The sequence below is a fragment of the Saccopteryx leptura genome, chromosome 2, assembly GCF_036850995.1.
Source record: "Saccopteryx leptura isolate mSacLep1 chromosome 2, mSacLep1_pri_phased_curated, whole genome shotgun sequence".
Classification (NCBI taxonomy): domain Eukaryota; kingdom Metazoa; phylum Chordata; class Mammalia; order Chiroptera; family Emballonuridae; genus Saccopteryx; species Saccopteryx leptura.
The window spans coordinates 337,570,608-337,591,322 of record NC_089504.1 but is presented as its reverse complement, the minus strand read 5'-3'; the positions used below and the strand labels follow the sequence as shown (position 1 = coordinate 337,591,322).

The window sequence follows — 20,715 nt, the reverse complement described above, 5'->3', positions numbered from 1 at the left end:
GCCCTAACGGGGAAGGGCCTGGGGGAGACAGAGAACTGCCATCCACAGTCCTGCCACCACCGTGGACAGGAACACGTGCTAGGACATCACAGCTCCCTGTGGAGATACACCGGCATCCCCCTGGCATGTCCTCCAGCTCGCTGTAGGACACGTGCTACCCACCTGACAGACAACAGCACTGGCCGCAGCAGACCTGGGCGCACAGCGCCCGCCCGGGCTGGGGCGGGGCTGCTCCCACGCAGGCCAGTCCAGTGAGTTTCACTTTCTAGTTTTTTTCCCCCGAGTTGAGTCGCTTCTCACACTGATGGAAGAAAATGTTCTTTAAATGCCAAGAGAGAAACTCCTCAAAAATGTTCCTTGTTGTTTTCCTTTTTTCTGAGGACACTGTTTTCTTCTGAAGATGGGTAACAAACAGGCTTTGGTGAAAACCCTAACTACGTAACTTCGGTCCCTGGGGCTACTTAGTCTAATATGATTACACATTTAAATGCAATAAACGGGGCAAAGTGGTATTATTTTTCTGGGAAAAACCAACATCATAAAAGGGTCTTTATTGAATCAAGGGCCCATGAACTGTTCTGTTGCCTAATTATGGCTCCCAAGTGAAGGAGGCTGGGTTTCCAGGCAGGGCTCCTCACAACTCCCCAGCCCAAAGGGCAATGGGATATTTGTCACAACTTGTCTAATTACAACAAAATCCACCAAAAGGATGAGAGGATGCCAAGGTTGCCAGCAGCCCCCTCCCCCACTCGGGCTCCAGAAAACGGGCAGGGGTGCTGGTTCTCTGGCCGACTTCCGTTTTAAGGAGCAGGCGCCCTGCTCCATTCCCACCCCTTACGTTTAAAGTCAGGGTCCTGGACCCTGCCCCTGTCTACCGTCAATGCGTAAGTGGTTTTCCAGCACCCCGGCACTGCCCCCCTCTACCCCCATCTATATAGAAAAGGCCCATTGTCGAAATGTGATATTTTGCCAGATGGTTTAACATTCAGCAATCTAGCCAATATTAGCGTGCACCCAGACCTGAGTGACAATGAACGCTAGCTATCACCAGACACAGGAGGGAGGGGGAGGGAGAAAGGCTTAGGCCAGGAGAGGATGAACCCTCCACACTCACCAGCTGGGAGCAAGTGGTTGACTTTTCCCAGATATACATGGTCTGGCCAGGCAAGCTGGAGACCAACATTTTGCTTATATACACGTCCTGGTTCCAAGTATCTGTTTAATTGCCCTCAAAGTTTCAAGAGCAAAGACACACTTTCTTTCTAAATTTTTTTCACGTTCTTAAGCTTGACAACAGTGAGCACGGGAGTTAGTAATTCAAGAGAATGTTCCCCTGACTCTCATCCTAACGCGTCCCCTCAGGTAGGCTGGAGCACAGAGATGGCCTGGACCCCTCCCGCCCCGTACCAGGCTGTGCTTCTCTGAAGCAGAAACTCCGCCCACTCCCCAGCATACACAGCAAGGACTTGCTTTTCTTCCCATATTTTCTCCCCAAATATTAAGCCAACAAACAGGCTCGCCAGGCCCAGGCTGTCCTCCCCTGACCTCACTGGAGTTTCTTCCCTGGGCCCCATGGACTCTGGGATGCACTATGTTGCATTTTCACTATAGGCCTTTTCTATATAGATGGGGGTAGAGGGAAGCAGTGCCGGGGTGCTGGAAAACCACTTACGCATTGGCAGACTCACAGACCTCGGTGTCCTCTGAGAACAGCTCCCATGGACTCCTGGCCACCGCACACCCGGCGCTTCACACAGCATTCTCACCCAGTTCTCTCAAAGCCTTACAGAGTGGGTGTGGATTCACACAACGAAACGGGTCTCAGGAAGGCGTGTCACTGGCCCACGGTCACCTAGCTAGTCCATGGGAGAGCCAGGTTTTTGAATACAAAGCCAACCCTCTTTCCCTAATGCCCGCCTTGAGCAGGAAAGCGTTCTGTCTGCCACCAGTCGCCCCTAGAAAGCCAGGTGCCACCGGCATGTAAGCGACAGAAGGGTGGGGGAAGAGGGCTCCCCGACAGTGGAAATGGGGCTGGAGAGGGTTATTTCTTCCGTGTCTGCTTGGGAAGACCAGGACTTACGCCTGTCACCAAGAAGGAGAAGCCCGTGTTTTCCCTTGACCCCCGCACACCCCAGGGCAGAAATCCAGTAAGAGGAAGTGAGTTTCATGAGAATGAACCGCAGTCTTCACAGAGGGATCCAAATTTCCCAGCTGCACTTCTATGAGTTCTTCCCCTCCCCTCCCTCTCCTCCAAACCACAGCCCCAGGTTCCAGCCTCGTGCCCTTCTCCACGCCTCCACGCTCAGAACCTTTGAAGAGTCTACAGGGGTGCACACCATATTCAGGCCAACCCCCCAGTGAACAGAGAACGGCGCTCTCAGGCCCAAAGCAGCAGAGCTTTGAATGTAATCAGGTGATGGTTCCTTCCACAGACGCACCGCTCTCCCGGGTTCTCCTGGGCCGAAAACACAAGGGGTCTGGCTACAGGGCGATTTCAAAATTCCCCAGACTCTGCCAAAGGGAGGTGGAAGGGAGCCACTCAGTGGGTGAGAAGTCACCTGCTCCGTGTCTCTGCGTCCTGTCCACAGCTTGGGGCCAGTTAGAAGTCCTAAAGACTCTAAAGCACTGAAAAGATTATGGTCTATCTCCACCTCCTGTTAGAAATCCAAAATCAAAAACATCCTTGAGCCATAAAAAGTATACAGAAGGGCAACGAAATTCTGATTTTTTTTTTCCATGACGATCACTCTTCAGTATTTTCTTGGAATATATAATTGTTTTCTCCACCCCTACCCCCCACTTCAATTTTGTACCTTGCTTGACTGGTCCCACTGGAGAGCTCCTAGCTTGCCCACTGGGTCAATGAGCGAGCAAGCCAAGAGCAGACGTGGCAATTCACCTCTCCTGGGGCCCTTCCGTGCAATGAGCTCAGTGTCAGACTGGAGTCTGGGCCTTTCAGCTGGCTGCACTGCAGAGCAGATGTGCGAGGGGCCACATCTGTGCCCCCCGGCTAATCCCGGCTTGTTCACCTCCTCTTCCACAGCTCAAGCTTGCTTGTTCCCAAGCTGGGAGGCCCTGCTATACACACTAGGCTGGGCGTCAGGCTCCCGCAGCACCGAAGGTAGCTGTGAGGTCCCCCCAGGGAGCTTCTCCCCCTCAAGTGTCAGCCTCAGCTATCACAAGAGGACTCACAGCACCCCTCAGCTGCTCTCAGAGCTGGGGTACAAATGCGACTGCGCAATGAGAGGCCATGCCTACCTTACCCATGCTTACAGCCCCATCCAGCCTGGCCCAGCCGCTGGAATGTGGCTGGTGGACAATAAAAACTGAGAGACTGAGACTCAGGCAGGGGAAGGGAGTTCCAGACATCATCCCAGCCTTATGATCACAAAGTGGCTGTTGCCAGTGGGTCAGGTAACCTGCCCATGGCCATGCGCTAGCAAGCAACAGAGACTCACAGCCGGAGGTGTCAATCACACCGCACCCATCTCAACCAGCACGTTCAAAGTAAGAGAACTGAAGAGATGAAGACTACCAGTCAAAGGTCTACTGTTGGGTGCCAGGCACTGTGCCTACATTTTTCATATAAGCCTCACCACAAGCTCACAAGGTAGGTATCATAACCCTCGTTCACAAGGGAAGTAATGGGCACAGAGAACTTACTTGTCAAAGGCCACCCAGCTGGTAAGTGGCAGTTAGGATTCCCAACTCCAGCACATCAAGACCCAAACTCCACCTTCACGGCCCTCACCCTCGGCTGCTTCGAGAAAAACTCTTCATGGAACCCAACTGATCCCTCCCTTCTGACAGCTCTTTCATACTTGTCACCCATTAGGAGCGCTGCTCTTTTGTGTAAAAGAACTGAGACAGGCCAAATATTTACCATCCTGCGCAGAGAGCAGCAAACTGGCCTGGCAGCAGGATCGGCTCTGTGCAGGAATGAAGGCCAAGCTGTCGCTACACCAACGGAGAGGACAGAATCAAAGCCTGCCCATCACCGAGGGCTGACAGCCTGGCTTTGGGCAAAGAGACATTGAAGGTCTGGGGACACAGCTCAGAGCACCTCCTCTTCCCCACCACCCTCAAGGGCCACCAGCGAAACTCTGGAGGGATTTTTAAGCATCAGAATTTCTGGAGTTGCTCAGACTTAGGAGTGGAGATGGAGGGTCTGTTTCTCCCAACACCTCCTTTGTCAATCCAATCCTCCTGGACAGAAGTTGATCTTTCATAGGTTGGGATTTTATTTTTCTTTAAAAAAGAAAGAAAGAAAGAAAAAAAACAGCTACAAGGGTGAGGTTAATTATTCACCAGGTTGCAATTTACTTAAGAGTTGAGGGAATGCAAGTAGGCAAGACAGGGAGTGCAGGCTGGATTTCGGGTCTTCCACGAGTCTCTCTGCGGGTCTGGCTAAAATCCTTCCTTCCCACCAGCTTTCCACCTTGCATTTAGCTGCTTCCCGAAGCCAGCTCCAGGGCAAACAAGTCTTCCTTCACAGAGCCCTGAGGTGCCCAGTTTAGAGGAATGAACAGGGGTGGGGAGGAAGGAGGCATCTGCTTCAGGACACTAGGAGAATTCAAGAGGGAGAGCAAATTCAAAAAGCTCTACTAAAATACAAATTCCTAAATCTGATGGCTTCAAAGTACAAATCCACTGCTGGAGGCCAGGCCAGGCCAGCCCTCTGGGTAACTGATACAGCCACCTTTTGCAAAGGAAAAATCCCAAGTAGAAAAAAACTAATGGCTCCCTCCCCGCAAAGAAATGAAATGCCAAGCCATTCCCTAAAAATCTCTGAAACCCTGATCAGCTCCAGAAAACGGGGCACAGCCTGAGGGAAAGCTGCCTGCCTCCTGGACCAGGACAGGGGCGCTGCCAGGCTCCTTGTGCGGTATTTCCAGAGATTTATGTCCTTTGTCCCCACAGCCTGTCCCCTCCAGGGTAGGTACAAAGCAGCCACCTCTGCCTGCTTATCTGCATCACATTGCTCCAGCCCAATCGTGTTTTTATGACCACACGATATTCTGGAGATTTCCACTTCATTTACTGTACAATGCTGATCCACCGGCCTGGGAGAAGCATGGGTTCAAAGGGAGAACTTTGTTTTCTCAATATGATTCAGTACTCCGAAGAAAGCATTTTTCTTAAATACAGCAAGGCCTCCCCTTTGAAGCTCCCCCCACCCCACCCCCACCCTCAGTCCACTCTTAAGACTGAGAATTGGTCAAGTTGCACGTACATTTATGTACATGACCAAAGAAATTCCTTTCTCCCATGATCCTGGCGTCCCCACCGTTCACTGACTAGAGCCTTTGGGACAAAGCTCACACTGAAAAAACGTGGGCCAACTGCTGTGTACAGCGCTGTGTTCTCTCCTGGGCTCACAGGTCCAACTCTGCTTCAGTGACTCCATAGCCCACAGGGCTCCCCTCGGCTCAAGCCCTCACATGGCCCCCAAAATGGGGACAGAGGCATCAAAGGGTTCCTGCAAGGTGTACTCACACTAGCCCACAGAGTCAGGGAAGCCTGTAGAAAAACATTCCAGGATGGGCCTTTGCACAACTTGGAGGGAGGTGGGCCAACCTGGCGGGGCTGGTTTTTCCCTCTCCCTCCTCCCTGCATCTAGAAACCTCTCCTGTTTTCCAAAGCCAGGAAGAAGGGGAAGCAAGAAGCACTGCTTTGTCAACTTGCCCTCACTCAGTTCAGGTCACCTCACTGCATGTTCCCAAATGTTTTTCCAAGGCCCCCACTGCCAAGACAGCCAAAACACAATACAAAATAAATAAAAGTTCCAACACCAAGCAAACCCAAGGTTTCAGTGATTGCTGGGGTTTCTCTTTGGAGGGGGGTTATAGAAAAAGTTATTGGATAGAAGAAGGTTTAAGAAAGGAGTCTCAGCATAAACCTTGAAGAAGATTTAGGGCGGGTCAGCACTGTGTGGCATATGCCAGGGAACAAAAGACCAGCCATTAGGAACATACTCACAAAAAAACGCATCTTTAAAAAAAAAACAAAACCGGTGGGGGGCGGGAGGGACAGGAGCTTCCGGGTCCATAGGGGCTAAACCTCCGCATCCCGTCCCATCTGCCCAGGAGCAACTCTAGAAATCGGAGGTCCTCCTCACCCCAAAGTTCAAGGTTGCCACCCTGGAATGCGCTGCAGGGTAGGCCCTGGTAGGCGAATGGGCTTGGCCCATTGGGGAGAAGGGAGGCGTCTCTCTGCCCTCGCTCCTGGTCTGCCCTGGCGGGGATCCCCCTCCACCCGGAGGACACAGACCGCACACAGTGACCGACTCAAATTTCCCAGCGCATTCCCTTTGCTTCTGGTAAGCGCAGGGGTCCCTCGAATCTCCGCACCGAGCTCACGGCAAATGTGCCTTGCCACCCCCTCTCCAGCGTGGACCTGGGAGGTGGCGGCGCGGCCAGGGTCCATGTCCTCGCCCCGGCGCTGAGCTTGCGCGGGCCGGGAGCTCGGAGGAGCCGCCGGTCCCGGGAGCCGAGGACTGGGACTTTGTAGGCCAGTTGAACCGACATCCTCATCTCGCCCGCAAAGACCCAGCCCTCAGCTCCCGCCCGTCTCGGAGTTCGGGGTGCAGACGCGCCTCGGACGGTCTCCCTTGGGTGAGGGCCGGCCGCCCGCTTTCCGCTGCTCGGCGGGGACTCCGGGTTTCCTCCGATCGGCGTCCTCCAAAGAAGGCACCCGCCCCGCCCGACCTCGGCCTGCCGGGCTCCGAAACCGGCCCTGGAAGGGTTACACGACGTCGGCGTGCGGCGGCTTCCAGGTCACCCCGGCGCAGGCCGAAGGGATCGGGATAAGGGAGGTGTGGGGACCTAGCCTTGTCCCACGCCCAGCCGAGCGCCAGAGTTACACTAAAAACTTCGCCAAGATCCCACGCCGCGACCGCGAGGCCCGACCACGCCGCCTCAGTTACCTGCGCTCAGATCCGCGAGGCGCAGGGCCGGGGCCGGGGCCGAGCCTTCGCGGGGGTCGGGGAAGTCGCTGCTCGCTGGGCCCTGTGCCCCGACGTCCCGGGCGCTCCGCGCCCGCCGGGCGAGCTCCCTGCTCAACCTGCGCGGGACCTGGGGCGGTCGCCGCCCTCGCCCCAAGAAGCACGAGCTCCGCGCAGCAGGGAGAGGAGCGAGGTGTCGGGACCCCTCGAAAGTTCGGGGAGTTCCGCCCGCCCGCCCGCCCGCTCGCTCCAGCTGCCGGAGCTGGCTCCACGTGCTGGTGACACGTCAGGAAAGCTCCGCGCCCCGCGGCTCCTGGAGGACGGACGCGCGGCCAGCGCCCGCCTGCACTGCCTCCGGGAGCCAAGCGGACGGCGCTCCGCCCCGGCCCGCCCTCCGCCCGCCCCTCGGTGGCGCCACCCGCTCCTGCCTGCGGCGCCTGCACCAGCCTGCGGCGCCCACTCCCGCTCCAGCCTGCGGCACCAGCGGGAGGACACCCAGGCTGGGGGTGGGAGATGGCCTCGGCGCCTTCTCCCCAGCTGCTCTAACCGTCCCTGGTATCGAGTCCAGACACAGGCAGTCCGACTCGACAGTCTCCGGTGCCTTCCTCCCAGTCACGCAGCCTTTCCCGCCCCCGAGCTCCAGTAATTTTCCCCTTTCCTCTACTGACCGGTCCCAGCCGCTGCCAGTGCTTCCTCCCTCGAAGGCCGGAGCCGAGAGCCCCCTGCCGGCCGCTCCACTCCTGGGCCTTGTCCCACCCCAGCGGAGCGCTCCTGCAGCTGGTCTCAACCTCCCCATCTGGAGCCCGGAGCTGGCCAGGCCCTTCAGCGGCGCTTTGGTGGCAAACCAAGGAGATAAGTGTAAAACGCCGAGTATCCAGGAGCATGTTTTCTTAAGATGTTAATTTTGTGTTTTCTATTTCCCCGTTCCAGTTGCCTGCCTTCAACCTCTCCGAATGGCTTTCTGAAAACCATTGTTCCTTTAGCGGGACTCCGGGGAGGAAGGCGGGACAGAAGAACTGCGAGGCAGAGGGGAGCTTTCCCAAGACTGGAGAGGGGTCAGCGGCGAGTGGAATTGTGAGGACCTGCTGCCCCCACTCTCTAGAGACCAGGTCGTGGTCTCTGAGTCTGAGAGAAGTCTAGAGCATCCATAGGCCTCTGCCAACATCCCTATCCTCAAGTTGGCCAGCACTACAGGGACCATGAAAGAGGGAGTGAAGGGGAAGCTTGAATAACGACTGAGATAGAGCTCCCCCTGCCTCTCTTCAGATGGAGCCCTTGGGTTCGATTTAATTTAAAGAAAATAAGAGACATACAAGTTTGTGGCCTGACATAGATATTGGCTCTGTTTCTGGCCTCACCAATCCAAATCATGCCTTACAGCCACACTGATATAGGGGCTGAGTAGTTTCTCCGCTTAATTTGCCAGTTCCCCCTATACCCCCATAGAGAGAGCTCAGGGCAGGAGGACAGACAGATGTGCAGGACCAGATGCCCCCAGCACAGTGCGGCTCCAGGAGGGATGGGGGACAGAGGTGCTCAGTGCTGGGGGCAGGGTGGGCTGCTGGTTCCAAGCCTCTGTAATCCCCATTTTGTGGGAGTCCAGGATTAGAAAGGAAGAAAGAAGATGATGTCCTGACATTGCTGGTGATGCTGCCGGTGCTGCAGGGGCCCTGGGGTTCGAGCTCTGCTTTCTCTTCCTCTTTTATTGCTGTTTCTATATCTGACAAATGCTTTGGATCTCTGAGACTCTAGGAGCCTGGAGGAGCGGGTGTCCTGGGGGGATGAAAGGGCCGGGATGTAATGGGTTTACCCTAGCGCTGATCCCAGAGTAGTCTGCAGAAGATTAAGATTTGCTCCCTAAGCTTGAAATCTCCCTGCTACCCCCTGACCACATCAAAGGACATAGCCATGGGGGGCACCTAATCCCATCAATGGAATCAAAACTGAACAAGAAAGGAAATTTTGCAAACTTGGTGCAGCGGCAGGACACAGCTCACAAGAGAAGGGTAGATTCTAGAGCCCTGGCCTCCTCTCCTGGGGGTCACATCCCAAGAAAGATCCCAAGCCAGTCCACAAGTAGATGGGGCTCGTCCCTTGCTTCTTGAGGTGATCACTGTGGAAAAGTCAATTACAAGAACTCACAAAGCTGGGCAGCGGGCCTGGGCCTACCTCCAGGGGCAGAAAGGGACCCGAGGGTTTGGGACTTGTCCATGTCTCACAGTGCTATTGGCCCCCAGCTGTACTTGGACAAAGTGCTTTCACAATCACACTTCTTACCACTAGTGTTTCCCAAAGTGCAGTCAGTGTTCAGATGCAATATGTTAAAATAAACATATGTATATTTCAAATGTAAATTTTATGAGTGTTATTGTGGCTAAAATGATCAGAGTGTGAACCAACTGAAAGGCAAGTATTTAGCAAATAATACAAGTGGTATTTAGATATGGCAAAAATGGTGACAGTCTGATGCTAATTACTAAAGGTGAAAATCCACTCCCTATGACCATGTTTAGAGAAACACTGCCTTAGAACAGTGGCTTTCAAACTTTCAGTTATGCTCCATGGTAGGAAACATCTACCGTGTTTCTCCATGTATAAGATGCACTCTTTTGTGAAAAATTTGGGTCTAAAAACTGGGTGCGTCTTATACAGTGGTTGTAGATTTTTTACTTCCATTTCCACTTTTTCGCACTTGTTCTTGCACTCATTGTTGAAGACAGTGATTCATCATCAGACACAGGTGAGGACAAGCTAATGGATGGGAGTTTTGACAGTGATGAGGGGTTGGTTGTATGAATTTTATGATGAATAAAACTTGAGTTCAATAACTTTATGTAATACATTTTTTTCAAATTTTGGGCCCCAAAATTAAGGTGCATCTTATACATGGGGGGGGGGGGGGGCGTCTTATACATGGGAAACTACGATATATATGTATACTGCTCACAAAAATTAGGGGATATTTCAAACTGAATATGAAGCAGTGAAACATCCCCTAATTTTTGTGAGAATATATAAAGTGTTTTCTGAAACAATTCTTTTTTTTTTTTTTTTGTATTTTTCTGAAGCTGGAAACAGGGAGAGACAGTCAGACAGACTCCCGCATGCGCCCGACCGGGATCCACCCGGCACGCCCACCAGGGGGTGACACTCTGCCCCTCCGGGGCATCGCTCTGCCACGACCAGAGCCACTCCAGCGCCTGGGGCAAAGGCCAAGGAGCCATCCCCAGCACCTGGGCCATCCTTGCTCCATTGGAGCCCCGGCTGCGGGAGGGGAAGAGAGAGACAGAGAGGAAGGGGGGGGGTGGAGAAGCAAATGGGCGCCTCCCCTATGTGCCCTGGCCAGGAATCGAACCCGGGTCCCCCACACGCCAGGCCGACGCTCTACCACTGAGCCAACCGGCCAGGGCCTCTGAAACAATTCTAATACACACAAGTATATATGTGTTATCCTATTCTGTTCCATTAAAAAAAAATGCTGTTTGCAAGCTGTTGAATTTATTTCATGATCCACTAATGGGTTACCTCCTGAAATTTGAAAAATAGTGCTATAGAGCAGGGGTCCCCAAACTATGGCCCGCGGGCCACATGCGGCCCCCTGAGGCCATTTATCCGGCCCCCCGCTGCACTTCCGGAAGGGGCACCTCTTTCATTGGTGGTCAATGAAAGGAGCACATTGACCATCTCATTAGCCAAAAGGAGGCCCATAGTTCCCATTGAAATACTGGTCAGTTTCTTGATTTAAATTTACTTGTTTTTTATTTTAAATATTGTATTTGTTTTGCGTTTTGTTTTATTACTTTAAAATAAGATATGTGCAGTGTGCATAGGGATTTGTTCATAGTTTTTTTTATAGTCCGGCCCTCCAACGGTCTGAGGGACAGTGAACTGGCCCCCTGTGTAAAAAGTTTGGGGACCCCTGCTCTAGAGAACATGCCATGATGATGATGGCTTTTAATTAGTGAAAACTTCCTAGGTGCCCAGACTGTGTGCTAAGAGCTTCTTCTTATACTCTTACAATGACCCGAGGATGTAGGTATCATTATAACCCACATTTTACAAGTGAGATTACTTGCCGGGGTTACTTAGTTAAGTTCAGGCCTGAGACCAGCCCTTCTACTCTCTTGTCTAGTAAATATTTCAGAAAGGCCCCGTCTCCAGGACATTCATGCCACGTTTGCCCTTCCCATAATGTAGTATAGCTCTCCAAATCTGCCACATGGCTTCTGTCCTTTCTGCCCTCCACAAAAACCTCCAGGAGTCAGGCTCCTTAGCAAGCTGGCTTCAGAGCCCCTGAGGTGGAGTTGTAGTGTGACGTGGACAATCTTAAGGTCCCAGCCACCCCGCCAGAGTGCCACACACATCTATCTCTTTGGCTAGGAGGGATCAACCGTCCCTAGTTGCCCTATTTTATTTTATTTTTTTAATTTTTTACAGGGACAGAGAGAGAGTCAGAGAGAGGGATAGACAGGACAGAGAGATGAGAAGCATCAATCATTAGTTTTTCGTTGTGCATTGCAACACAATGATTCATTGATTGCTTTCTCATATGTGCCTTGACCACGGGCCTTCAGCAGACTGACTAACCCCTTGCTCGAGCCAGTGACCTTGGATCCAACCTGGTGAGCTTTTGCTCAAACCAGATGAGCCTGCACTCAAGCTGGCGACTTTGGGGTCTCGAACCTGGGTCCTCGGCATCCCAGTCCGACGCTCTATCCACTGCGCCACCACCTGGTCAGGCTAGTTGCCCTATTTTAAATTGAAGCTCCTTTCTCCATTATGTTTTATTCCCCAACCCAGGTTTTTCCTCCTTCCATAGCCCTGTCCCCTCTAATATGCCATATATTTTACTCATTTGAATATATTCTGTCTCCTGGCTACTGATCTCTGCCTCCAGCTCCCAGATTGTAAGCTCCATGGGGATAGGGGTTTTTTTGTCCCTAAAGTATACATTACTGTATCCCACCCATGGCATATCACACATACTCAACAAATATTTGCTGCGAATCCAGCTTTGCCATAACTGGGTGGCATTGGCTACCCCAGAGCCTCCCCACAGCCCCCACCCCGGGCCTGAGCCACACAGCCAGAGGCACTCCATCCAACACCTGTTCATTTCACTACTTTCCTTTCAGAGGGTGTCCACATCCCCCAAGGGCAGGAGTGCCAACATTCACAGTGGCCTACAATGCCCAAACTGTTCCAGGTATTTAATATCAGCACCACGGCACAGTATCGATCTTCTGCTCATAATGAACACCTGCCAAATCTCTAGCAACACAAGAAAGTGCTATGAAGTGGGAGAAGAACCCCTGTTTTACTGATATGGAAGCTGGACTTGAGGAGATGAAATGATTTATCCAAGGACACTCAGTGCTGTGCCCTTGCCACTGAACTCCCTCCCAGGGACCATCCAGCCTATTAGATGCCATGTGTTTGTTTGTTTTTAAATCTCTCTCTACACACACACACACTATATTTTTCCGAAGTTAGAAGCCGGGAGGCAGTCAGACAGACTCCCGCATGCACCAGACCCAGATCCACCCAGCATGCCCACTGGGGGGCGATGCTCTGCCCATCTGGGGCGTTGCTCCACTGTGGCAGGAGTCATTCTAGTACCTGAAGCAGAGGCTACAGAGCCATCCTCAGTGCCCGGGCCAATTTGCTCCAATGGAGTCTTGGCTGTGGGAGGGGAAGAGAGAGACAGAGAGGAAGGAGAGGGGGAAGGAGAGGGGGAAGCAGATGAGCGCTTCTCCTATGTGCCCTGACTGGGAATCGAACTGGGGACTTCCACATGCTGGGCCAATGCTCTACTGCTGAGCCAACTGGCCAGGGTCTATTGATTTTTTTAAAGAGAGAATGGAAGGAGAGGAAAAGATAGAGAGAGACAGAGAGAGAGAGAGAGAGAGAGAGAGAGAGAAACAATTTGTTGTTCCATTTATTTATGTATTCATTGGTTGGTTCTTGTATGTGACCTGACCCGGGATCAAACTTCAACCTTGGCATATGGGGAGGACACTCTAACCAACCACTTCTATGGTCATGGTTATGCTGGGTTCTTTTCAACTTCCTGCTATTAGAAAGAGCTCTGATATAGGGAGAAAAAGGCTGCAAATAACCTGAAGTATTTTCTATATGGAATTCATGGGCCTTATTTTCTCAGCCTATTTTGTTCAAATGGTAATTTATATAGATTTTGTTTCTCTGGGTCCAGATGGCTAGGATAGAGGGAGTGCCCCAGAGCTCAAGGGAAAGACAGGCTGGGCATGACATCTTCATTTCAGGAAAGCCCCATTGGTATCCCTGGGGTATCTTATCAATGTTTGAGGCCTGTTTGGGTTCCTGACTCCTGTGCAACCTTTGATGAGTTATCTCTGGCTCTGGGCCTTTGTTTCATCACTGGCAAAACTGGAATGTGGTTTTTCTCTGTGATTTCTCCCAGCCTGACTGTTTCATCGCTGTAGGAAGAGACCGTTTTTTGAAGTTCCTGACTTTGTTGTTGATGACCTTCATTCATTCACCAACATGTAAAGAGCCCCTTTATCTATCTAGGCCACTTGAGAAGCCACATCCCTTGCATGTAAGAAGCAACAGTGAGGTCAGTTCCTCAGAAAGAAGTCAATTCTCCCCAGGTGTAAGGCTAAGGCAGAGCTAGATTCAGTTCTACTGCATGATGGGAGGCGGGGAGGAGGCAGGCGGTCTGACACTCGCTGCTTGAGCTGCGGCCTCTGAACATGACCTAAGGAGTGAGCCTGAGAGGGTGGAGGGCCACTCCTGGGAAAAAAGATCACACAAGGAAGCTTCCCTGGGTCATAGTTCCTGCCATCTCACTCAGGATTCTCTGAAAGGCTTTCAATGGGCGGAGTAAGTTCCATGGAAAATGTTAGAGCACTTGTTCCAGAAAAAGTAGGAGTCTGTCTCCTGGGGAAACCCACCTGTGCCCCTCCCCTGCCTCCACAGCCTGCGTACTGTGGTCAGGCCTGCTGGCTTTGGTCACTCTGTGCTCCTTCTGTTGGTCAGGGTGAACATTAGACAAGGGAAGTGGCTGCTTGGCTCACAGGCTGGCAAAGAGATGGGCCATCTCCCGGGCATGTGTCAAGTCGTAATGAAAATGACTTTCCCAAACACATCTGTGCTCATCCTACAGAAGAGCTTAGTTCATGTGATGAAGGTAGATCTTTCTGGATGACCTGAACAAACCACTTCCTTTCTATTTGCCTGTTTCTGTGGCTACAAAATGAGAATTGGATGGTTGCTGTCATTACTGATTGGTAACTTTTATCCAGAAGGATGGGGCTTGGAACTTTAGTGTTTGCTAATAAAACTATTTACACAGAATGCACATTTGTTTCTTAATTTGAAATTCCATTTTATGTGCAAGGCTTGAAGTCCATGGGAGAGTCCTGACTAGATAGCTCAGCTGGTTAGAGCTTTGTCCCAAAGTACTGAGGTTTTGGGTTTGATCCCTGGTCAGGGTATGTACAGAAACAGATAGATTTTCCTGTCTCCCTCTTTCTATCCCTTCCTCTCTAAAATCAATAAATAAAAAGAAAAAGAGAGAAAGTCCACAGAAGAAAGAAAAGCACCCTATCCTACTTAGTTGCAACCTAGGTCATGATATTTGAGTGTCAAAGATGATTGAATGAGGGGCCCTGGCCAGTTGGCTCAGTGGTAGAGCATCGGCCAGGTGTGTGGAAGTCCCGGGTTCGATTCCTGGCCAGGGCACACAGGAGAAGCGACCATCTGCTTCTCCACCCCTCCCCCTCTCCTTCTTCTCTGTCTCTCTCTTCCCCTCCCACAGCCAAGGCTCCATTGGAGCAAAGTTGACCTGAGCTCTGAGGATGGCTCCATGGCCTCCACCTCAGTGGCTAGAATGGCTCCTGCCACAACAGAGCAACGCCCCAGATGGGCAGAGCATCGCTCCCTGGTGGGCATGCTGGGTGGATCCCGGTCGAGTGCATGCGGGAATCTGTCTGACTGTCTCCCCGCTTCTAACTTCAGAAAAATACAAAAAAGACCCACAAACAAAAAAGAACAAGATAATTGAATGAGGGTAGAAATACCCAATATCTTGTGGTGTTCAGGCAAGTCCCTGTGCATTCTCCAGAGCCCAGCCACAATGTCACGTCCTCAGGGAAGGCTTCCTCCACCCTTCAACTAGGGCCATCTCTTGTGCCAGAGCTCTGTCTGTATACTAGGTGCTAGGAACACAGTCCTAAGTGAGACACTGCCCTGCCCTTGGTGCCTCCCAGCAATGCTGTGAGACACACAGAGGGTCCAGACAAGAAGCTGCCCTATTACCTTCAGGAATCAGAGGGCTCTCTGAGATGATACCTGAGTCTTGTCAAAGCAATTGAACCTGACTCCGATCCAACGTCTGATCCAGCTGCTAATTTATAGGAAATACAGGGGAGAACAGAGGAACGTGTTAAACTGCACCAAGAGCTTGCAGGCAGCAAAGTCTAGACCAGTGTTTTTCAACTGCCGGTCTGTGGACCTGTCCACCAGAAATTTTGTGCTGGTCCACGAAAGAGTTAACCACCCTGATGTTGTATGAAGATTATAGACCCAATGATCTTAACTGAATTCATTTATGCTCAGGGTGATTTCTGCCTTAACATTCCCTGAAATAATTCTATTTTCACTGGTGTAAAAAGGTTGAAAACCACTGATCTGTGGGAAACTCTACCAGGTTCCTTAATACGACACACTGCAAGGACAGGAAAGGGAAGAAGAGTATCCCAGTGAGTGAAATAAAAAGCTTAAAAGATATATCGATTTCCAAAATGTCCAAAGTTAAACTATAGACATAAAGATGCAAAAATGCTCAATTAGGTGATAAGTAAAAACGTGAGGAAGTGATTACTATAAAAGTAGGGGTATAGCTACCTCTGGCTGTGAAGGACTGTGATTGGGAAGGGGTAAGTGAATGAGGTTTCTCAGATGCCTGGCAAAGTCCCTGACCTGGGTGGTATTCTTATAATTCATTAAGACATTCATTTGATTTGTGTGGCTTTTGAATCTATTTTATTGTAAAATAAAAGATTTAAAAATATATTTCTCTGAGATACCACCTCACACCTGTTAGACTAGCTATTATTAACAAGACAGGTAATAGCAAATGTTGGAGAGGCTGCGGAGAAAAAGGAACCCTCATCCACTGTTGGTGGGAATGTAAAGTAGTACAACCATTATGGAAGAAAGTATGGTGGTTCCTCAAAAAACTGAAAATAGAACTACCTTATGACCCAGCAATCCCTCTACTGGGTATATACCCCCAAAACTCAGAAACATTGATACGTAAAGACACATGCCGCCCCATGTTCATTGCAGCATTGTTCACAGTGGCCGGGACATGGAAACAACCAAAAAGCCCATCAATAGATGACTGGATAAAGAAGATGTGGCACATATACACTATGGAATACTACTCAGCCATAAGAAATGATGACATCGGATTATTTACAGCAAAATGGTGGGATCTTGATAACATTATACGAAGTGAAATAAGTAAATCAGAAAAAACCAGGAACTGCATTATTCCATACGTAGGTGGGACATAAAAGTGAGACTAAGAGACATTGATAAGAGTGTGGTGGTTACGGGGGGAGGGGGGAGAGGGAGAGGGAAAGGGGTGACAGAGGACAATCTGACTTTGGGTGATGGGTATGCAACATAATTGAACGACAAGATAACCTGGACTTGTTATCTTTGAATATATGTATCCTGATTTATTGATGTCGCCCCATTAAAAAAATAAAATTATTTTATATATATATATATATTTCTCCAGGGTAGAATACTGGACTAAAACTGATAGCATGAGACAAAAAATATATACTTGCAAAATTCTGCTTTTAAGTTAAATGATATTCATTCACAGAAGGAAGAAGAGGCCTCACCTAAAGTAGATGATATTTTAAAAAATATCCTGGAGATTTCAGCTGCCCACAATGGCTGTGTCTGCTTGCGTGGCTCTCAAACTACAGTACCAGAGGCCCCGTGTTCTGTTCTAGACCCTGTGGGGAGTAGGTGGGGGCAGGTCTGAGCAAGGGGAAACTGGCAGAGGACAGGGCCTTTACTGCTCTAGTCCTGCCCTTCAGGGAGCATTGGTCGTAACTCTCTCGATGGGGAGGCAGAGTCATATACAATACATCCCATCGTGGAGTTGCAATGACCAAGCCCCACTGTGAAAGGGGCTACTATGATTTGCCACCTTTGGCAGCCATGAGCGAGATGGGTGGGGCAGCTTGAAGTCCCCTTGCTTGTCTAAGGCCCAGGTTTTGAGGTAGAAATGTAGAATTTGAGTCTACAAGGCATTTAGGAACCATCTTTTTCAACTTTCAAATTTTGCAACTAAGGAAGTTGAAGTCCAGGGTGTATGTAAGTGGTTTAATAGAGGCCGTGAAAGTAACTCAACATAGGTGTCTCCTCTGTCTCTGCTTTTACCCTTTTTAAGCCAATAACCTGTCTTCAGCCCCACAAAGGTGAGTACAGATACCCAAAGGCTTTCAAGATAACTACAAGATCTCTCTGATCCCATGTTCATCCTGGTGCTTCTGTCTAACCAACCTTGACCTGTACCTCTGGCCCTTCACTTTTGGGGGCCCGTTTCCCCAACATCTGTATGTTGATTACTTCTGTACCTTGACCCTCTTTCATTAACTTTGGCTTGGATTATCCAGGCCCCTCTATTAGGGTGAAATTCTCTTCTCCAGCTACTACTGCAGGAAACCCAATGTCCACCCTCAGGGTTTCAATGATCAGTACTCCAAATGAAGGGAGAGGGTTTATGGCAATTTCTAATAGTTCAGAACATTTCCCCTTCCCATCTCTGGATATTTGGAATCTGCCTTTATTTGTATTCAGTAGCAATTCTATGATGACACTGACACCATAGCTCAGCATTCCTTTCAAAAGCCAAGAGCATCTCTTTCATTTACTGGAATCTTAGGGAAATGATTAATATATTTCCCTGCTGTCTGAGCCCCACATCCTATCTTCTAATAACTCTAGACAACATTCCAAAGAGACTCTGCAGACTTTCAATCCACCCAAAGCTTCCTGTTGTGAACTGTGCAACAGGGTTATATTAACAGAAGTATGGAATATAGAATGAGGGAGATTAAGTTCCATCAATGATACTATATCTGGAGTAGTATTTTCAGTGCTGGTTGTCACAGTTGAAGAAGGGGACAGACTGGACTGTATCAGGAATGGGAGGTACTCACATAATATCATATTAAATTGGGTGGCTTAGCCCTGGTGGGATAGCTCAGTTGGTTAGACCAGTGGTCCCCAACCCCCAGGCCGCAGACTCGTACCAGTCCGTGAGCCATTTGGTACTGGTCCGCAGAGAAAGAATAAATAACTTACATTATTGGCCCTGGCCGGTTGGCTCAGCGGTAGAGCGTCGGCCTGGCGTGCGGGGGACCCGGGTTCGATTCCCGGCCAGGGAGAGCGTTGCCCCTGGTGGGTGTGCCGGGTGGATCCCCATCAGGCGCATGCGGGAGTCTGTCTGACTGTTTCTCTCTGTTTCCAGCTTCAGAAAAATACAAAAAAAAATAATAATAACTTACATTATTTTTGTTTTATTTATATTTAAGTCTTAACGATGTTTTATTTTTTTTAAATGACCAGATTCCCTCTGTTACATCCGTCCGTCTAAGACTCACTCTTGATGCTTGTCTCAGTCACGTGATACATTTATCCGTCCCACCCTAAAGGCCGGTCTGTGAAAATATTTTCTGACATTAAGCCAGTTCGTGGCCCAAAAAAGGTTGGGGACCACTGGGTTAGACCATCAGTCCAAAGCACAGAGATTGCCAGTTTGATCCCTGGTCAGGGCACACACAGGAACAGATAGATGTTCCTGTTTCTCTCTCTCTTCCTTTCTCACTAAAATCAATCAATAAATTTTTTTTTAAAGTGAGCAGCTTATCCTAGAGATGAGGAGTGCCATGGCTAGGGACCATTCAAAGGTTCGGTTCACAAAGGCTGGGAAAGGAATAATCACCTACCAGCTGAACGAAGTGGTTGGCTTCCTGACCTACACGAAAAGGCAGGGGTTGCAAGCACAGTGTTGATAATTCACCTTTCAAGGAACAAACAGAAACCACAAAACACATCTCCAGAAACTTAAACGCCCTTTCTGGAAAGTCCTCCTACCTTAAGACATGCAAAACCAGCATAACCCAACCCTCCTGCCCGCGGCTGTCTACCCCAGTGAGCTGTTAACCTCTGGCATGTGGCACAGGGATTCCAAACAAGTCTGTCCTGTGCAGTGAGGTTGGGGGATTGGAGCTTCGGGGACCCTCCAGCAAAGCTCTCTAAAACCACGTAGGCTGGGTAGAGGAGGGACAGGAGGACGCCTGAACAGAATCCAGAAAGCGAAAAAACAAAAAAGCCAAGTTGCAGAAAGGGGGAGAAGCGGCACAGACGAGCCCCATTGCCAAACCCCAATATCAAGGGACAGGCACGGACGGGGTTCGAACCCGCGATCTTCGGTTTACGAGACCGACGCCTTACCACTTGGCCACCGCGCCTGACAGCCTAGCAGGCGCTAGAAGCTCTCAGTGGAGGGGAGGTGGCGCAGGCGCTGGAGGGGCAACGCCCCGCCTCTGACCCCGCCCCAGCGACGGGCTCCTTCAGACCCGCCAGCCGGGACCCAGTTCTCCTGCCCATTATGGCCAAAGCCAGGCGCCCGCATCCTACTGCCAGCCCCACCTCACCCTGTCGCCAGCGCCCCCGGGGCACGCGCCCGCAGAGAGCCCGGGGTGAAGCCGAGAGCCCAGGAGGAGAAAAACCACGACCGGTGCCTCTTACCACCGGAGCGGAAGTTGAGACCGCGGCCGCCACAGAGCCACGGCCGGGCATTCGCACTGGCGTCTCTGCCCGTTCTGCGAGCCGCCATGTGACCTTCGCCGGGGCATTTCCGTCCAGTTGGCAAGTTACACGAACAGTGCAAGCTAAGGCCAAGTAGAGGGACAGCCAAGGGGACAGGAAGGACGATGCAAGCATGAATGCAAGCATCGGAGAAAGATGCAGGGAGCTGGGAGGGGAGGGATGGGAGCCAGGCTGCATGAGTCAGGGGAGGTGACCTTCCCTTACCCTGCAGGAACTGCTCTCTGTAAACAAACCTTCCCCGCCTTGCCCTTCAACCCCTGGCCCTGGCCTTGTGCACGGGACTCCGAATAAATATAATTTTAGATGCGATGGCCTTGCCCAGGAGGGGCCCATGTGGGAACATAAGGAGATGCCTCAGAGATGTTCCTGGTGACAGTACTAGTGGGAGGCAACCTAAGTCTGCCTGTACCATGGTGGGTCACTAATCAAAGGAACGAGCTAGAGTCAAAGGAATGTTTATAGGCACAGATAGAGCACGGGAAGCACAGGTTATTTTAAAAAGCAACATATAGGACAATGCATATCATTTATTAAAGTGAAAGAAAGACAAAGCAGTAAAAGCATATAAAGGAGACTGGATAGGGGACTTTATTGGTAATACTTTCATTCTATGAAAGTGACAAAAAGCTGAAATAGTGAAAATATGAGTGCTTATTTATGGTACTGTAGATATTTTATTTAAATTAAAAAAAGAGAGAGAGAGAAAGAGAAACTGGGTCCCTCTGTGTCTGTGCTTTGGCCTCAGCGTCTGTTCTAGGAGAGTCGCGTGGGGATGAAGGAGGGGCGGAGCCCTCGTTTCAGGATGGGCGGGGTAACTGTCAGACTCCCTCTAGGCCCCGCCTCCTCTATACTGTAACCGGGGAGTG

General features: G+C 50.6%; 1 protein-coding gene and 1 non-coding gene across 2 annotated transcripts; both read right to left on the bottom strand.

The window, feature by feature from the left end:
* Nucleotides 1–6,217: 6,217 nt before the first annotated feature.
* LOC136392297 (collagen, type I, alpha 1b-like) lies at nucleotides 6,218–19,856 on the bottom strand. Its single transcript, XM_066364386.1, has 4 exons — nucleotides 19,675–19,856; nucleotides 7,491–7,774; nucleotides 6,926–7,415; nucleotides 6,218–6,735 (listed from the first exon to the last, which is right to left on the bottom strand). Exons 1-4 carry the CDS (start codon nucleotides 19,854–19,856, stop codon nucleotides 6,288–6,290), a joined length of 1,404 nt encoding a protein of 467 aa, XP_066220483.1. The 3' UTR covers nucleotides 6,218–6,287.
* Nucleotides 19,417–19,488, bottom strand: TRNAT-CGU (transfer RNA threonine (anticodon CGU)). Its single transcript has one exon. It is a non-coding gene; the product is annotated as a tRNA-Thr (tRNA).
* Nucleotides 19,857–20,715: the final 859 nt, after the last annotated feature.